Raw genomic sequence first — 20,164 nt, forward strand, 5'->3', positions numbered from 1 at the left:
CCATATAAGTGAAAACAGTTATGATTGTGCATTCACACCAGTGCTCCAGTCAGTTTGGACACTTATGTAACACTTGTTCTTCCAATAACAAGTTGGTTCCTGTGGTTGGATTCCCAGGAGGAATAAGTGTACAAAGTGTGAAATCACCTTTGAGCTTGCTAATCACATGCAATAGCTGCTATCTTCTTCAGTTGACTAGTCACCTGGGTTTTATATGTTTCCAAACTTTTGGAATCTTTCTCAAGTGAAGAGACAGTCACATAATCATTTTGACAACAATCTAACATGTCTGTTCCTTCTTTCTCCCACCATCTGCCATCTGGAAGCCCTCACAAACATTATTTTATTAGCTACCTCTGCAATCTTAGACAGTTTTCTCATGTGTTTGACCAGGTTTATGTGAGAGACTGTCCGTAATCCGATATATGAATAATACATTGACCCTTTGCTTTATATGAGCTCAGTTTAGAAGCAGAGACATTGGCTACAATTATCAAAACCAGAGCAGTCTGTACTATGTGCAGTTTGCCTGTGGAGTGCGCCATCTGCACTGCTCGGGAAATGTGCACCATTTTTTGTTGCAGTTCGTTTATGCTGCAGAATTGTGCTGCATGTCAGTAATAAATGTGGCCCAAACTCCCATTATGCAATAACAAACCCCTTTAGGGCTTTTTTCTGTTTTGTTGTACACCGTGCAGCCATGACACAAAACAGGCGCAGACACTTTATAAATAAATGTGCAAGCAGTTTGCACATTCTTTTCAGTGCAAAGTCAGATAGAAAACTGGCGCAAACGCATTAATAAATGTAAGCCAATATGCACTGAAAGGTTTGAAGACAATATTGTCAATTGGTGTATTTACAAAGTCAAATTTGCATATGAGTATCTGTGTGTAAACTGTAAATCTGAATTACCTTTAAAAGGCAATACATTGTATTTTACAATGTAAACAAGTATCAATCAATGTAAATCAAACATCAAACAATATTATGTAACAAAGCCATTACAAGTCAGTGAGTTATTTTACAGATGCATATCTTCCCAAACAATGACAAGAAAACATTACATTGTTATATATTCCAATGAAGTTTATGTGAAGCTTCACCTTTGGAGCCATTTTCAAGTATATATTTAGGAGTTAAACAATTACTGGTAAAGTTATTATTATTGGAATCAGTCCTTCTAGCTATTCTAGTATAATACAGAGATAAGGTTATGAGGGCCTCACATCCAATTCCTTCCTTGCTGGCCTGACATGACCGATTAAGACAATGGGGGTCATTTACTAAGGGCCCGATTCGCGTTTTCCCAACGTGTTACCCGAATATTTCCGATTTGCGCCGATTTCCCCTGAATCGGGGCAATTCAGGGGAAATCGGCGCAAATCGGAAATATTCGGGTAACATGTTGGCGCACGCGATCGGATTGTGGCGCATCGGCGCTGGCATGCACGCAACGGAAATCGGGGGTCATGTCTGAACGAAAACCCGACGGATTCGGAAAAACTGCTGCATTTAAAAAAACAAATCTGTCGCGGAGCTTGCACTTACCTTCACTCAGCCCGGCTCGGTGAACTCCAGTGCGTATCGATGCTTTTCAGAGCAGCAGCGCCACCTGGTGGACGGCGGAGGAACTACCTTAATGAATCCCGGCCGGACCCGAATCCAGCGCAGAGAACGCGCCGCTGGATCGCGAATGGACCGGGTAAGTAATCTGCTCCAATCTGTTCTCAGATTACTGCCTGCCATACACTCCACTCCACAAATCTGCAAGGCAGCCACCTGTGAGCGTAGCCCTCATACCCATATTATATGAACCTGGATACAGGGAGTGATTTTATCCTAATTTATGAAACCATAAGAATTTCTATTTTTTTATTTTTATATATATTTTGTAGGTCTTAAACACAAGAAGATCTTGAACCATTGCTTTCTTTTTGATCAAGTCTGGCTTTTGATTTCATAAAAATAAAGCCGTAGAAACTGCACAAAAATCAAGGTCCAATATATAAGTTTAGAATATATACATTTTTGCTTTTCTCAGCAGACACTACGTAAAGCTGTATACAGCGGTTGTCAGACACTTTTCCTTTATGAATACTAAGGTTTTTTGCTTATGAGTCCACTATATTCCCAAGTTCACTATTCCCCTGCCTCTCAACTGAATCATGACAGCTACTGTATAAGCCTTGATGAGGTGACTGTGAGAACTTGTTTTTGCTAAATACAGAATAGCAGCCACTGTATAACAGTCGCAGTCACTTTCCATTGGTGAGGGGCTGGGAAGAGAAGCAAGAATAATTGTTTTCTTCCATGGGTCCTTTATATTTCTTTTGTCTTTTTATTTAATGTTTTTTGTACTGCCCCACATAATAGCTCAGAATATCTTTGAACCCGACCTTAAAATGGACTAGAGATGGAAATTCACTTTAAAGGGCATCTACCATCAGGATCATGAATTATAAACCAAGTACACTTACATGTTGGTGTGTGCCCCCTTTTTTAAGAAAAAATGCTTCAAAAATTGTGCAAAGAGCCTATAGAAGTTAATGGAGCCTGCAGCCCCTCCAGTTTTTAAATCCTTTTTTCTTAAAAATCAAGGACATAAGAAGTTAAAGGAAGAGCAGAGCATATCGCGATAAAGGGGGCACACACCAGTTTGTAAGTGTGCTTGAACCTGAATCCATGATCATGATGGTAGATTTCCTTAAAAATCCTTTCTGTATCAACACATTTATAACGTAGTGCTTACAATTATGTGAAAATCTTGATAGACCCTTGGTGCTCAGCATTAAAATATTGTACCATTCCTTTGTTGCTGATGGCTGTATATGTGGAAACATCCTACAATGCCTCCTGACTGTCTCTATTCATATCCAAGATAAACAGAGATTAGTTTTTGCACCTATTAACCTGAACAGGAGCTATGAAACAGTCTGCATCTATTGGGAAAACAGATAGCGGTTGTCATACAGAGGGCAGAGAAGAACATTTTCACTTAGTAATTACAGTATGAGTTTCATCCTGTGCCCTTTAAAATAATTAAACTTTTACTATTCCCAGTGATATTGTGGCTTATGTATTGTCATCCTATTCAATGTAAAATGAGTGAGTACAAATATATGCATTAAATGTGCCTGAAAAAACTAATGTGATAGTTATAGCCCTTTCTACCCGCAACCATGGAGCCACACCAGTACATATAGTATAATGACTGCTTTAAATAATACCATTCACATTACAGACTGTGATAAAGCAACACAATCTTATCCAAAACCCATAGCAGGATATGGATTGGACAGTGTGCAAAACGTTATTAGCAGCCAAAAAGTGGGGCAGCTGCCCTTAGAAACTGGGCGATTTTCTCTTAAAAAAATCTGACATCAGGTTGCTATAGGCAGTCTCCCCTTTTTGTGCCTTAATTGTTACAAAAAGTTAATTATGTTAATATAACGTTGATTCATGATAACAGTTTTAAACATACTAATACAACTGCTTGACTACAACAGGGTCCACTATCTGAAGCACTTCAGCTGTTGTGAGACTACAAGTTCCAGCAAGCCATTACAGCCACAGCTTGTTGTTTCGTATTTTAACAAGAGCTGGAGTACCTCTGATGGCTGACCCCTGGAAATAACTGTATGCATTGCCTAATAATGACTTATTGATATACAGTACAGTAATAGATAATCAATGACAAGTAATGTGTAGACAAGTATAATTGCAGTTCTTTCTAATAGCAATCCATTTATATGAATTACAGTACAATAGAGGTATTGTCCATATCAGCCAACCAGATTTATAATTTTATGTGGTTGAACGCAGCTTAAAATGTACAGTGAACAGTGAACAGTGAACAGTGAATGGCTGCTAAGGACAATATCTCCAATTTTTTCTCTACGTTAATTTCTATACATGAGGCTCAACACATTTTCCTTCTAGGAAAATACTAGTAATTCTCTATGTATACAACATTTTGAATACTAAAATGAACATGAGTTCTTTGCATAAGTTTATGTATTTCAGTTTAGTTTTTCCTATAGGCTATCCTTAACTAATCCAAAGAAAAATGCAACAAAAAGCATTGAATTGTTCTACAGAGTAACTGTACAAGAAGTGTCAACCCATTATCCAAAATAGTTGTGTATGTGATATAGTTTATTTTTTAAAACAACCAAAGGCAAAATAAATACTTTAAAATAATACTAAAAAAAATCCTCCTATTAGAAGTTACTATAAAACTTGCAAGCTGTACACCGGTATTGCACCATGAAGCTCATACAGGATTTTTCCTCAGTGTAAAAATATACAAGTTCGCTGTTCCCACAGACAGCAGAAAGGTCCAATAGCTAGTCATTTCATGGAGGCGTGATGTCTTGTTCTTTCATACTTCTCCGACCCAAACTACTGCGTTTCCTCGTCTGATTCCTGAAACCTCACAATGTAGAACGCTTTGTCTCCCATTGATTAGAAACAGAGAATCCTTAGCTGGTGTTAAGATATACTGTCCAAATAGGCCACTGTCTTTTATTATTCTATTTTTCTCATTCCAGGGCCAGTTTTTTTGTGCTACTGGGTCTTTTAGATTTTTCAGCATGTCCACCCTTCCTGAGGACAGTTCTACAAAGAGAACATCAGTTTGTAGATGTGATGCAGCATAGATATAATACTGATTGCTCTCTGTGAAAGATGATTGAAAAGTCACATCAGATATTTGTAAGTTTGTTTGTAAGTCATAAATCAATTTAATTTCCCCTTGGAAGGTAATTGTTTGAACTCTGATTTGGCCATTGACTGCATCTGTGCTGACCAAAAAACGTCCATCTGAAGAAACGTAGGGTGTCCCGGTTATATCACCATTTACGCCAATGATCGTGTCTGTGACACTATCAATTATTACCTGAGATAGTGTAGTTAAAGAATTGTTTGCTTTGCATTGTACAAAATAGTAGCCACCAAGATGAGAATAAGCCATGTTCATCGGGATACAGCTGGTGTTTTTGAGGCTGATGGTCTTTATTTCTGTCACAGTTTCAAGGTCGATTTTATGAATCAAAGGTTTAGATTTATTGAAGATGAAGCCAAATCTGAAAAAAAGGAATAAATGGTTTTAACTGATATTACTGTAAAGGGTTTTGGGCCACCTAGACATGAACACTACTGTTCGGCCAGCAGAGAGGGACTCCATGCATTATAATTCACTATGATGCAAAGACTCCTGACCGCGACAGTCCATGGCATTCAACCAGCAAGTGAGTTGATTTCCAAGGATAGAAATGTTTGTGTACACATTTTTCTGGCATATGTATTAAGGCTCTTTTTCTATTCTGCCATATTTAAGGTAATGTCACACAAGACACAAAAGCTTAACAAAACTGTTAACATAACTCAGGTTAATGTGCAGTCTACATAAGTTTATATGGTTTGTTATCTGGTTTTAACAGTACAGAACAGTACAGTACAGTACTCAACGTAGAAGTGGCAGAAGGCTGGATCTAGATGCACTAGTCCAAGCCCTGATAAATCCCCCCTTATAGAAAGCTATACGGACTCTGTGCACTGCTCTACAACATATGGGCTATTTTACATAAGAACTATAGTTGTCTCCGGACTATACATGCACTATGTCAAAGAACAAACTCAGAGGAGCAAGAATAGCTTGCTCCCTTCAATTTCGATCTGGTCCTGTAGATAGTACAATGAATATATGATGTTGAAAGATGTTTGCTCTTAAATTACAGTAGAAAAGAGGCAATATATGAACAGTGTAAATAAAATGCTTTAAGTGTAGATTCACCCTCAGCAGTTTCCAAATGGTTTTATTCATCTGAATGAAATGAATAAATGGAACGTTTTGGGGGATTTCAGTAATAGAAAAATGAAGTGTCCTTGTTTATGTGTGTGTATATTATTAATATAGAAAATGGCAATGGGTGTCGGGGACATCTAATATTTAAAACATCATAAATTTACCTGGCCCATAAGGAGTAGCTTGATACTCATGAAGTATCATACCATGATGAATTGTCAGGCGAAATTCATACAGTTTTTAAAGTAAATATAAGGACTTGTAATGATACACAGGAAGGAAATTTTCAAAAGTTGTAACATGTTTTCATAGATATAGGAATGCTTTGAGTTATAATTTACATTAATCCACTCCTTACCGAATATGGTTGATGATAAGATTTGTTGGAGGAATAAACAGATCATCTACATCCTTAAAATCAGTGCGGATAATGTGCAGACCTTCTCCTGTACTTGCTTCAGATATGACCTGAAGTACAAAATAATAAAATAAAATTTATGTAATTAACATAATGAAATATAGCGTACACACTAGTTTTGAAAACAATAAGGACAATGGTTCTTCTACTTTCCCATACATCGCTGTCTATCGCTGAGAACCACCGGTTGTTGGTTGAGCCTTCCCACTACACAAATCCACCAGGTCTTGCTAATTCCCTGCTACAAGGCAGTGCCAGTATGCTTTCTTGTTGTTCAGCCATCGACTAGTACAAGAACCTGATTTAAACAAACTGCTTGGATGAGGAAAAAAAGCAGAGGCAAACACAGAAGCATATTTCTTAAATTGAAGCATGTTACAAAGTTTACTATTATCATCTGCACTATTAAGTCATAACACTTTCTTTAGTTATGCTTTAGGTGCAGGTCACTGAAGTTTCCCAAAGCTAATTGGAGTAATAGTATTCTTGCCAGGACCACTCAACTCTCCATCAGTTGAGCAGGACATGAGCACAGACTGGCACCAGGAGGAAATGGAAATTGTCCAGGGAATACAGTGCTCCTATATTATGACCCAGATATATCATTGTGTCTGTGCCGGTTTTGTGTCTATTTATACACTAAAAAGAATGTGTTTTGAGCTTGCACATTGTATTTATCACTGTGCAGGTGTAGTAGTGCTTAGTCAGACTTTTTGCCATATTTATTACTGAGCTATGCCACATTCTGTCTGTGCCATAATTCTGCAGCATAAAGAAAAGTGCACCAAAAGAAAAAGTGTAACTGTGTGCACATCCTGAAAACAGACCAGATTTACTAAGAGCATGTACCATTAATGGAGTATCTGGTGCAAGGGGCACTTTAGCACCAAGACAGATTGAACCATTTTTCCTATTTCTGCCAGATTAAAACAGGACATTTTCAGGGCACATTGGAGGTTATTTATCATTGATTTTCCTGGGCTTTTTGGCGAACAAAAAAGTCTCAAAGTAGTCGCATGAAGGTTTTTTGAGACTTTTCATAGCTAAAAAGTCTTGCACGACTATATACACCTCTTCATTAATCTGGTCTAAACATAGGAATGCTGCTAGTGCAACAGCGTGCAAAGCCTGACTTTAGCAAATGTCGCAAAAAAATGTCTCATAGTCATTCTAGTCGCCTGCTGATGTATGTGCTTAGACTTTTTATGCATTTTAAGAATTTATTTAGATCTTTTTGAAAAAAATAATCCCAGGCAGAAAATAGACCATAAGAACATTTATTAAAGGACCAAAGCCACTTTAATGAATCTGATGGGCAATAACCAGAACTCCAAAAATAAACATAGAACGGTCTCAAGGGGCTTGTCTAATAAAAAATAAACCCCAATGTACAGAAAAATGTTGGAAACCATTTATTTACAACATGCTTAAAGCAGGATATTATAATGCTTAGGAAAGGTGGTATACTCAACAAACTTTGTAAAAATTCTTGTTGTGAGTAACCTATAAAACAGAAAAACCGTTGCTGCTATAAATGATAGTAAATGACTTACACAGGAAGGATTTGTGCATGAAATACCCTAGATAGGAAAATAAATAAGTTAAAGGCCAGCTTCTGTTTTGTAATATCTTATACATTTGTTTGTATGTTTAGTAAATTGGGAAGGCCTGTTTTAGTGTTATTCATAAATATGTTGAAATTAGTGTCATTTGGGTAGATAAGGAAAATGCATTCTTCAATTTCTGAAAACCTAATGTGAATCTTGTATTTTAAATTAAGTGTTATGTTTCATCATATGAAATAGATAGCAACTTGCAAAAGGCAATCTCTGCGGTGCACGTCGCACCAACTTTCAGAAATACTAATTCCTTATTGTATTGTACTTATTCATCTAATATCCCATCATACCATAGTGGTAGAAGATACATTGTTAATAAAGACATTTTCCAGCTGCATGAAATATTCCTGAACACAGAATCTAAATTTTAAAGTATTTTTGAAATAAAAGTTAATGTGCACACAAATCTCACAAAAAGTCACAAAGTTGTGGACAGTCAATATCACTGTTTTTGACCGTTGATATTCAATTTGAGTTTTCAGCTACGAAATAGAGTGAAACTTGAAGGGGTTTTCCAACCAAACAAGATAGGCCCTATCCACAGGATAGGTGGGGGTTTCAGTCAAAAGACTTCTACAGATCACGAGAACGGGGGTATGAGGTACCTCCTAGGCCAGTGATGGCGAACCTTTTAGCGGCCGAGTGCTCAAACTGCAACCCAAAACCCCCCTTATTTATCGCGAGGTGCCATCCAAAAGTTAAAGCCGTAACTTGTTGCTCCCTGTTCAACAACTTTCAATCATATTGGCCTCCTGAGGAAAGCAAAACAGTAGAAAGATGGAAAATTTTCATCATTTTAGCTTCTTTCTAGTGTCCCTCTGTACACAGAGAACTGTGGGACCAGAAGAAGGTCCTCCAAAGATAATTCGGCCCTTTCTACACATTCTCCCTCTCCCTACAGTCCCAAGTAGCTAAAAAGGTATCAAAATATCACTGAAAACAGTATCTTTTAAGTTGCTTGGAACTGCAGGAAGATTCTTAGAGTCCTGTCTGGTCTGTTGGGGCGATGGCACGGGTGCCCACATAAAGGGCTCCGAGTGCCGCCTCTGGCACCCGTGCCATAGGTTCGCCACCACTGTCCTAGGCAATCTCCATCAGCTCCATAGAGATGACTGGAGCTGAACAGACATGCGCACCTGTCTGCTGCAGTCATCTCATGAAGCGATGAAGTGTCAGATGGAGGTACTCAGAACCCTACCAATCAGCAAGGTAGGCCCTATCCTGTAGATGGGGCCTAACTTGCTTGGTGGGAAAACCCCTTAAAGAAGATACACGTAGGAGGGTGCAGAGAACATTATCAAGCAGTAGATTGAAAAGGCAACATGCCCCAGAAGAAGCCTGAAGAGGCGAAACCTGGGTCGGGCGAGGTGTTTGACGCTACATGCTTTTACTGATACGCACGCTTTTACTGATACTTTGTGAGTATAAACAAATTAAAATCATTTCTTTACCCTGGAGGTCTGCACTATCTTTCCATTTGCTCCCTGGTATAGGATCTACAGTACCCCACGTTTACAGGGGTAATACAAGGACTGGCTTTGGATCCATAGGAGGGAGACGGAAATTAAAGCTGCGTGCCTGGGCGATCTTCTATTTCTAACCTGTGAACAGGTGCTGAGACCACTCATTCTGTTTGAACTACTATTCCTTGACAAGAGTTGAGCACTGACACTGACTAACAGTGCTCTTTTGACTGTCTTCCATATACCACTGGTCCCCATCATTCTTTTCATTATGATCTGAATATGCCCTATTCAGAAAAAAACATTTTTCTTGGGGTATGCTTTAATGGACCAGTGAGCTGGCATCATCCAGAAAATCAGCTTTGAAGTAAGATGGGAAGTAGTTGTATAAAATCATCATGTAGCTAGAGAACTCAGCACTAAAATTAAGCTCTCTGCTACAACAATCCCTCTGCTGTGATTGACATTAAAGGGGTTGTCCGAGTTTAAAAAAAAAAAATATATGTGGCCGGGAGCGGGGTTACTAAAACAATAAAGCTGTACTTACCTCCCGGTGCCCTCCCGTATCCAGCGCTGCTGTCGCTCCAGTCCGGGGGCCATGTAAACAAACATGGCCGCCGGAGCAGCGCTGCATTCAGCTTCCGGCCGGATGCGACAACCTTCCGGTCCCCATACACAATGCTGTGTATAGGGACGGATAGGCGTACCCAGCCACGGCCGGCCGGAAGCTGAATCCAGCGCTGCTCCGGCGGCCATGTTTGTTTACATGGCCCCCGGACCGGAGCGACAGCAGCGCTGGATACGGGAGGGCACCGGGAGGTAAGTACAGCTTTATTGTTTTAGTAACCCCGCTCCCGGCCACATATTTTTTTTTTTTTTAAACTCGGACAACCCCTTTAAGTACCATTCTGGAGAGCCGATCAGTGATACCTCAGGAAGAAGTACCAACATACTGAACCATAATACACCACTCAGCTACTAATGGACCCCATAATACACACCTCATCTGCTGCAGAACCTCATCATACCTCAACTGCTGCAAATTATAATACACACCTCAGCTATTACTTAATACCATAATACACACCTCAGCTACTACCTGATATCAAAATACACACCTCAGCTACTACCTAATAAAATAATACTCCCCTCAGCTGCTACAGAAACTCATCATTTACACACTAGCTGCTGCAGAACCTCATCATGCACACGTCAGCTGCAGAATATTGCAAAGAAACATCTCCCCCTAAAATAACTTGCCAATCAATCTGTAGTACTGACACCTGGCTCTGTTGCAGGGGTCCTGTCCCCATTGAAGGCCTCTGTCAGTTCTATTAATAGTACACAATCTGTCCTGCACCGGGCGCTCATGTACTATTACTAGAGATGAGCGAACATACTCGTCCGAGCTTGATGCTCGTTCGAGCATTAGCGTACTCGAAACTGCTCGTTGCTCGGACGAATACTTCTCCCGCTCGAGAAAATGGCAGCTCCCGCCGTTTTGCTTTTTGGCGGCCAGAAACAGAGCCAATCACAAGCCAGGAGACTCTGCACTCCACCCAGCATAACGTGGTACCCTTACACGTCGATAGCAGTGGTTGGCTGGCCAGATCAGGTGACCCTGGGATAGACTAGCCGCTGCCCGCGCTGCTCGCATCATTCTCTGTCTGGATGCCGCTAGGGAGAGAGCTGCTGCTGGTCAGGGAAAGCGTTAGGGTGTTCTATTAGAATAGTGTTAGGCAGGAGTGATTCAACAAGAACCCAACAGCCCTTCTTAGGGCTACAATAACGTTATACTTTTTTTTTTTTGTTTGCTTTTGACTGGGCTTGCTGGCACTAGTAGTGCAGCTAGTACCATATTGTGAGGAATTTGCAGGGGGACTTGCTACCGTTGTGTTTAGCTCTTAGTGACACACATATCCACCTCAAACACCAAAGTGGGAAAATTTATTAGGGGTTTGATTTCAATTAGGCACAGTCTGCCATTTCCTTTTTATTTTACGTTTATTTTTTCATAACTCAGCGTCATCTCATCAGTGTGCTTTCATACTTGGCTAGAAAATAGCCAAAGGAGAATCCAAACGGCTTACTTACGCCTACAATAGCGTTATATATATTTTATTTCTGGTTGATCTGCTGGTGGCTGTCCTTGCTGCAGTACATATACTAGCCAATTGTCAGGAATTTGGAGTGAGACTTGCGACCGCTGTGTTTAGCGCTTAGTGACGCACATATCCATCGCAAAGACCGAAGTGGGAAAATTTATTAGGGGTTGGATTTCAATTAGGCACAGTCTGGCAGTTTCTTTTTATTTTACGTTTATTTTTTCATAACTCAGCGTCATCTCATCAGTGTGCTTTCATACTTGGCTAGAAAATAGCCAAAGGAGAATCCAAACGGCTTACTTAAGCCTACAATAGCGTTATATATATTTTATTTCTGGTTGATCTACTGGTGGCTGTCCTTGCTGCAGTGCATCTACTAGCCAATTGTCAGGAATTTGGAGTGAGACTTGCGACCGCTGTGTTTAGCGCTTAGTGACGCACATATCCATCGCAAAGACCGAAGTGGGAAAATGTATTAGGGGTTGGATTTCAATTAGGCACAGTCTGGCAGTTTCTTTTTATTTTACGTTTATTTTTTCATAACTCAGCGTCATCTCATCAGTGTGCTTTCATACTTGGCTAGAAAATAGCCAAAGTAGAATCCAAACGGCTTACTTACGCCTACAATAGCGTTATATATATTTTATTTCTGGTTGATCTGCTGGTGGCTGTCCTTGCTGCAGTGCATCTACTAGCCAATTGTCAGGAATTTGGAGTGAGACTTGCGACCGCTGTGTTTAGCGCTTAGTGACGCACATATCCATCGCAAAGACCGAAGTGGGAAAATTTATTAGGGGTTGGATTTCAATTAGGCACAGTCTGCCATTTCCTTTTTATTTTACGTTTATTTTTTCATAACTCAGCGTCATCTCATCTGGCATAGCAGTGTGCTTTCATACTTGGCTAGAAAATAGCCATAGCAATAGGATAGCATTGTTTGGTTTTAAAAACTAAAAAACACAAAAAAAGTTAAAAAAAAAATAAAGTTATAACTCTCATTTTCAAAATGTTTAACCCGAGGGCTAGGGGTAGAGGACGAGGGCGGGGACGTGGGCGTCCAACTACTGCAGGGGTCAGAGGCCGTGGTCCTTGGCGGGGTGAGACACCACCTGCTGATGAGGGAGCAGGGGAACGCCGCAGAGCTACACTCCCTAGGTTCATGTCTCAAGTTACTGGGACTCGTGGTAGAGCACTGTTGAGGCCAGAACAGTGCGAACAGGTGATGTCGTGGATTGCCGACAATGCTTCGAGCAATTTGTCCACCAGTCAGTCTTCCACGCAGTCCACCCATGTCACCGAAATCGGCACTCCTCCAGCTCCTGCACCTCAGCCTCCTTCCCCCCAAGTCTGCCCCCTCCCAGGAAAATTTGGCATTTGAACTGGCATACTCTGAGGAACTGTTTTCTGGACCCTTCCCACAGTCACAAACCACTTGTCCGGTTGCTGCTGAGCAATTTTCCGATGCCCAGGTTTTCCACCAGTCGCAGTCTGTGGGTGATGATGACCTTCTTGACGTAGTGGAAGAAGTGTGTAAAGAGGTGTCGGACGATGAGGAGACACGGTTGTCAGACAGTGGTGAAGTTGTTGTCAGGGCAGGAAGTCCGAGGGGGGAGCAGACTGAGGGATCGGAGGATGATGAGGTGACAGACCCAAGCTGGGTTGAGAGGCCGGGTGAACACAGTGCTTCTGAGACGGAGGAGAGTCCTCGACCAGAACAGGTTGGAAGAGGCAGTGGTGGGGCCAGACGGAGAGGCAGGGCCAGAGCAGGTGCATCAGCGCCAAATGTGTCACGTAGTGAAGCTCCCGTGGCGAGGGCTCCCGCGGCGAGGGCTAGATTTTCAGAAGTCTGGAGGTTCTTTAAGGAAACACCGGATGACCGACGGACTGTGGTGTGCAACCTGGGCCAAACCAGGATCAGCAGGGGTTCCACCACTACTAGCTTAACTACCACCAGCATGCGCAGGCATATGAATGCTAAACACCCCACTCAGTGGCACCAAGCTCGTTCACCTCCAGCCGTGCACACCACTGCTCCTTCCCCTGTGTCAGCTGATAGTCAGCCCCCTGCCCAGGACCCTGGCACAAAAACCCCATCGTCGCCTCCACGATCCTCCACAGCATCCACCAGCGTTCAGCTCTCTATACCCCAGACGCTGGAGCGGAAACGTAAATATAGTGCAACCCACCCGCACGCCCAAGCCCTTAATGTCCACATCTCCAGATTGCTTAGCCTGGAGATGCTGCCCTATAGGCTAGTAGAGACCGAGGCCTTTCGCAACCTCATGGCGGCGGCCGCCCCTCGGTATTCGGTCCCCAGCCGCCACTACTTTTCCCGATGTGCCGTCCCAGCCCTGCACCAGCACGTGTCAGACAACATCATCCATGCCCTGACCAACGCCGTTTCTGACAAGGTCCACCTGACCACGGACACGTGGACGAGTGCTGCCGGGCAGGGCCACTATATATCGCTGACGGCACATTGGGTTAACTTGGTGGAGGCTGGGACCGAGTCTGACCCTGCGGCTGGTCATATACTGCCGACGCCGAGGATTGCGGGGCCTACCTCGGTCCAGGTCTTTCAGGCCTACTATGCCTCCTCCTCCTCCCACCCCTCCTCCACCTCCGAACTACCATCCGTGGGCATGCCGCCATCAGTCGGTAGCTCTAGGCACAGCAGCAGTGCCGTCGCTAAGCGACAGCAGGCGGTGCTCAAACTGCTGAGCCTAGGCGATAAAAGGCACACCGCCCAAGAGCTATTACAGGGCATCACGGCGCAGACTGATCTGTGGCTGGCACCGCTGAACCTGAAGCCAGGCATGGTTGTGTGTGACAACGGCCGTAACCTGGTGGCGGTTCTGCAACTCGGCAGACTGACACATGTGCCATGCCTGGCCCATGTGTTAAATCTGATAGTTCAGCGTTTCCTCAAGACATACCCCAATCTGTCTGATTTGCTCACGAAGGTGCGCCGCATCTGTGCGCATTTCAGGAAGTCCAGCACAGATGCTGCCACTCTCAGGGCAGCGCAGCGCCGCCTCCAACTGCCCGCTCACCGACTGTTGTGCGACGTGCCCACGAGGTGGAATTCAACATTAACCATGTTATCCAGAGTTTACCAGCAGCGCAGAGCGATTGTAGACTGCCAGATGTCAACTTCCACCAGAACTGGTAGTCAGGTCAGTCAGCTTCCTCAAGTCTACAATGAGGAGTGGACGTGGATGAGGAGGAAGAGGAGGAGAATGTTGGTGAGACACAAGAGGGGACCATTGTTGAGTCCTTCACTGTTCAGCGTGTATGGGCAGAAGAAGAGGAGTTGGAGGAGGAGGAAATGGACAGTCAGGCCAGTGAGGGGAGTGAATTCTTACGTGTTGGTACTCTGGCGCATATGGCAGATTTCATGCTAGGCTGCCTATCCCGTGACCCTCGCGTTCAAAGAATTTATTCCAGCACCGATTACTGGGTGTTCACTCTCCTGGACCCACGGTACAAGCAAAATCTTTCCACTCTCATCCCTGGAGAGGAAAGGAGTGTGAGAATGCATGAATACCAGCAGGCCCTGGTGCACAAGCTGAAACAGTATTTCCCTTCTGACAGCGCTAGCGGCAGAGTGCGTAGTTCTGCGGGACAAGTAGCGAAGGAGAGTAGGCGAGCAGGCAGCTTGTCCAGCACTGGCAAGGGTACGCTTTACAAGGCTTTTGCCAGCTTTATGTCACCCCAGCAAGACACTGTCACCTGTCCCCAGTCTCGGCAGAGTAGGGCTGATCTTTACAGAAAGATGGTGAGGGAGTACGTAGCTGACCATATGTCCATATGACCATATGTCCTAAATGATCACACAGCTCCCTACAACTACTGGGTTTCAAAGCTGGACATGTGGCACGAACTGGCGCTGTACGCCTTGGAGGTTCTTGCCTGCCCTGCCGCTAGCGTGTTGTCCGAGCGGGTTTTCAGTGCAGCTGGTGGCATCATCACCGATAAGCGTACACGCCTGTCGACTGACAGCGCTGACAGGCTGACGCTTATTAAGATGAATAAAGCCTGGATTTCTCATAATGTCCAATCTCCGCCAGGTGAAGGAAGCTCAACCTGAATAATTTATGCACTCCTCCTCCTCCTCATTTTCCTCCTTCTCCTCCTCTTTGTACACTAAAGCAGAGGAAACTGGCTATTTTTTGACAGGGCCCACTGGCTCTAGCTATAGTACTTTATGCATTTAATTTTTCTGGAGGGCCACCTACCCGGTCCTCTGTTTTAAACAATTTTTAGGAGTGCCACATACTGGCACTCAATCTATTCAATTTTTCTGGAGGGCCACCTACCTGCTCCTCTGGTTTGAAAACTTTTTTGGACTGCCACATACAGGCACTCAATCTATTTCATTTTTCTGGAGGGCCACCTACCTGCTCCTCTGGTTTGAAAACTTTTTTGGACTGCCACATACAGGCACTCAATCTATTCCGTTTTTCTGGAGGGCCACCTACCTGCTCCTCTGGTTTGAAAACTTTTTTGGACTGCCACATACAGGCACTCAATCTATTCCATTTTACTGGAGGGCCACCTACCTGCTCCTCTGGTTTGAAAACTTTTTTGGACTCCCACATACAGGCACTCAATCTATTTCATTTTTCTGGAGGGCCACCTACCTGCTCCTCTGGTTTGAAAACTTTTTTGGACTGCCACATACAGGCACTATCCAAATTAAATTGTCTCCATAGCAGCCTCCACACGTTGTCTCCATTGCTACCTCCAAAAGTCGTCCATATAGCTGCCTCCATACATCGTCCCCTTATCAAACGAGGTGTGTCAGGCAGAAATTTGGGTTGTTTTCATGGATTCCACATCAAAGTTGTTAACTTTGTCGCCACCCTGCTGTGTTATCCACAAAATATACTGGCAAACTTTTATCATTTACCAATATTATTTCAGCGCTTCTTGCGCATCTGTTTACATTCCCCTCACCCGCCATATCCTAAACTTATAAGAACGCTACTACACTTGATCTTATACAAAAGGTTCTTAGAAGTGCTGTTTGGGGAGTAGCCTAGAGACAGGGGCTTGGATTGGCGAAAGCTCGCCTGGCAGCGGAGCGCCAGCTCCATGCGCATCATGCGCTTCTTGCGCATCTGTTTACATTCCCCTTACCCGCCATATCCCAAACTTATAAGAACGCTACTACACTTAACTTGTTGCAGGCTGGGACCGAGTCTGACCCTGGGGCTGGTCATATACTGCCGACGCAGAGAATTGCGGGGCCTACCTCGGTCCAGGTCTCAAAGGCCTAGTATACCTCCTCCTCCTCCCACCCCTCCTCCACCTCCTCCTCCTCCGAATTACCATCCGTGGCCATGGCGCCATCAGTCGGTAGCTCTAGGCACAGCAGCAGTGCCGTCGCTAAGCGACAGCAGGCGGTGCTCAAACTGCTGAGCCTAGGCGATAAAAGGCACACCGCCCAAAAGCTATTACAGGGCATTCCACATCAAACTTGTTAACTTTGTCGCCACCCTGCTGTGTAATCCACAAAATATACTGGCAAACTTATCATTTACCGATATTATTTCAGCGCTTCTTGCGCATCTGTTTACATTCCCCTCACCCGCCATATCCCAAACTTATAAGAACGCTACTACACTTGATCTTATACAAAAGGTTCTTAGAAGTGCTGTTTGGGGAGTAGCCTAGAGACAGGGGCTTGGATTGGCGAAAGCTCACCTGGCAGTGGAGCGCCAGCTCCATGCGCATCATGCGCTTCTTGTGCATCTGTTTACATTCCCCTCACCCGCCATATCCCAAACTTATAAGAACGCTACTACACTTGATCTTATACAAAAGGTTCTTAGAAGTGCTGTTTGGGGAGTAGCCTAGAGACAGGGGCTTGGATTGGCGAAAGCTCGCCTGGCAGCGGAGCACCAGCTCCATGCCAAGATCCAACTAACATAGTTTTAACTGCAGCACCTTTAATCTACTACTAGTTCACTGCCTCCATACATGGTCCCCTTATCAAACGAGCTGTGTCAGGCAGAATTTTGGGTTGTTTTCATGGCTTCCATGTTAACTTTGTCGCCACCCTGCTGTGTAATCCACAAAATATACTGGCAAACTTTTATCATGTACCGATATTATTTGAGCGCTTCTTGCTCACCTCCTTTGGTTCCTCTCTGCCACCCATTGGTTTGAAGCCTGAGTCCATTTAGGGTATGTCGCCATGCCACTCTCTAGCCTGCCGCTGCTGCCGCTGCCTCTGCATGCCGTCCCCTATAGTGTCAGGGTCAATTATTGGATGTTTTACATGCTATCTAGCTTCATTCTGTCACTCTGTCATGGCCATGCTGTTGCCCATAATTTTGGCATAATGGTGCGATTAAGCAGCCTCAGAGGCATCCATGCATGCTGCCCCTGCTGTTTCCTGTCCATTTCCGTGGTGTTTCCATCCTTTTCTGAGGTTCCCAGGTGTTTGGCCAAGCTTCCCTGTGCAGAGCCTTGGTCCCCTTGAAAAATGCTCGAGTCTCCCATTGACTTCAATGGGGCTCGTTATTCGAGACGAGCACTCGAGCATCGGGAAAAGTTCGTCTCGAATAACGAGTACCTGAGCATTTTAGTGCTCGCTCATCTCTAACTATTACCAAATTAAAACACTTTCCAGACACACATCGCAGACACCCTAGCGATAAATTGGCACTGATTGTATATATAACAAACAATATCTTGAGACATATACTGTAAATTGTCCCTCAACAAAAAAAAAATGACAATACATAATAATATGTCAGAAGTCGGGACAAGTAGCGGGTACAGTACTGGAGATCCTTGGAATCGCTGAAAAAAAACTGTAAAAATATTCTCCCCTGCTTTTCTTCTTTAATAAGCAGTGTACAGTAATCCACAGACAAATAAAGGAACCTGTTAATGTTTCTATTTACTTAAAGGAAACCTACCACTTCAAAATGACCCTTCTGACCCACAAATACCTTTAGCTTGCTCATGATGAACTGATGCCGGACCATATTTTCATTTAACCCAGAAACCGCTGTATTCGAACATATTTTATTTCTTTCCTTGACTAAAATCTTCCTTTGGCGCTTCTGTGTGCGTCACACAGTGCGCACCACGGATCCTGCTCCTCCATGAAGCTCGCGACCGTCGATCGCGCCGGCGCCGCGCCAGTGCGAAATTTTGTCGTGCCCGAGAGCCAGTGACGTCACCGAGCTCTCGGGCACACTAGCGCATGCGCGCCAACTCGCGTCTCGGCCGGCTTTTCACACCCCCCGTGGGGGTGAGTAATGTTAAAAAAAAAACTATGCTCGCCTCTCCCACCAACGAGAGGGGGGTTCCCTCCACTGCCACCAATGATAAATAAAAGTTTTAATGCACTTCAAGCCCCCTGACACCAATGTTTATTAAGGTGCATATCTATTCATAAAAAAATATATATATGTGTATTTATTTATTTATATAAATAAATAAATAAATACACATATATATTTATTTATATATACATGCACATATATTTATTTAAATAAATAAATATATACATACATATTTGTGTGTATATATATATATATATATATATATATATATATATATTATATATATTTATGTATATATTTATATATCGGTGGCCCCTAATATATATACATATATATAAAAATAATAATATATATTCTTTAGAAAAAATAAATATATTTATATGTGTGTATATATTTAGTTATATAAAGAAATATATAAATGTATATAAATATATACACACACACATCTATATTTACTTATATAAATAAATATATACATATATGTGTGTGTATATAAAATATATATTATATACACACACATATATGTGTATATATTTATTTAGTAAATATAGATGTGTGTGTGTGTGTATATACATTAATATATTTCTTTATATAACTAAATATATACACACATATAAATATATTTATTTTTTCTAAAGAATATATATTATTTTTATATATATGTATGTATATATGTATGTATGTATGTATATATGTATACATACATTATATATAGATATCTATCGGTGGCCCCTAATACATATATGTGTGTACGGACCACCGACAACAATGATATATATATATATGAGAGATAAGATTGTTGTCAGTGGTCTTTGTTATGTATATATATATATATATATATATATGTGTATATATATATATTATTATATAAAATCTGGTATGTGTGCATATATAAATTTGGAACATGGTGTTGTTGGGCTGGTTTATGTTTTAATATTTCTTTGTCTTGCAACAAGTCATATATATTCAGACTTGCAATTATAGTATATTGTTTATACAGATATTAATCTTTTTTCCCCATTATGTCTCCTAGAGTCGTTCATGCAGTGGACTACGACGACGACCGGTGGATTTTCACTTTGAAATAAAATGGTTAACCAGGGTGTGTCTGGGGAGTTTTTATTTCAAATAAAAATAATTTTTCCAAAACAGTGTGTTTTTTTTTTAGACAAGTTGCAATGTCATGTTAGTAATGGCGCTGTCTAATAGACGGAGCTTATTACTAAGGAAGGGGCTTAGTGTTAGGCGTAAAGGCTAACCCCCTTATCCATTACCCCGGTACCCATTGCCACCAGGGGTGCCGGGAAGAGCCGGGTACAATCCAGTACCTAACCATCAAGGGATGGTTGGGTAATGGGGCGGCCACAGGCTGGTATTATTGGGCTGGAAAAGGCCAAAAAAAGTGTTCTATTCCACCACAGTAATGCCAGGCTGTAGCTGCTGTAT

At 42.5% G+C, this 20,164-nt stretch overlaps 1 protein-coding gene across 2 annotated transcripts in view; it reads right to left on the reverse strand.

Annotated features, from left to right (window-relative positions):
• Positions 1–2,399: 2,399 nt before the first annotated feature.
• Positions 2,400–20,164, reverse strand: part of FSTL4 (follistatin like 4) — a 590,275-nt gene continuing 572,510 nt past the window's right edge. For both annotated transcript variants that reach the window (XM_072145816.1, XM_072145815.1), the window contains exons 15-16: positions 6,168–6,277; positions 2,400–5,087 (exon numbers count right to left, since the gene is read on the reverse strand). In XM_072145816.1, the coding sequence (XP_072001917.1) occupies positions 4,385–5,087; positions 6,168–6,277 (813 nt within the window). In that variant the 3' untranslated portion in view covers positions 2,400–4,384. The remainder of the gene's footprint in view (positions 5,088–6,167; positions 6,278–20,164) is intronic.

The sequence above is a fragment of the Engystomops pustulosus genome, chromosome 4, assembly GCF_040894005.1.
Source record: "Engystomops pustulosus chromosome 4, aEngPut4.maternal, whole genome shotgun sequence".
Taxonomy (NCBI): domain Eukaryota; kingdom Metazoa; phylum Chordata; class Amphibia; order Anura; family Leptodactylidae; genus Engystomops; species Engystomops pustulosus.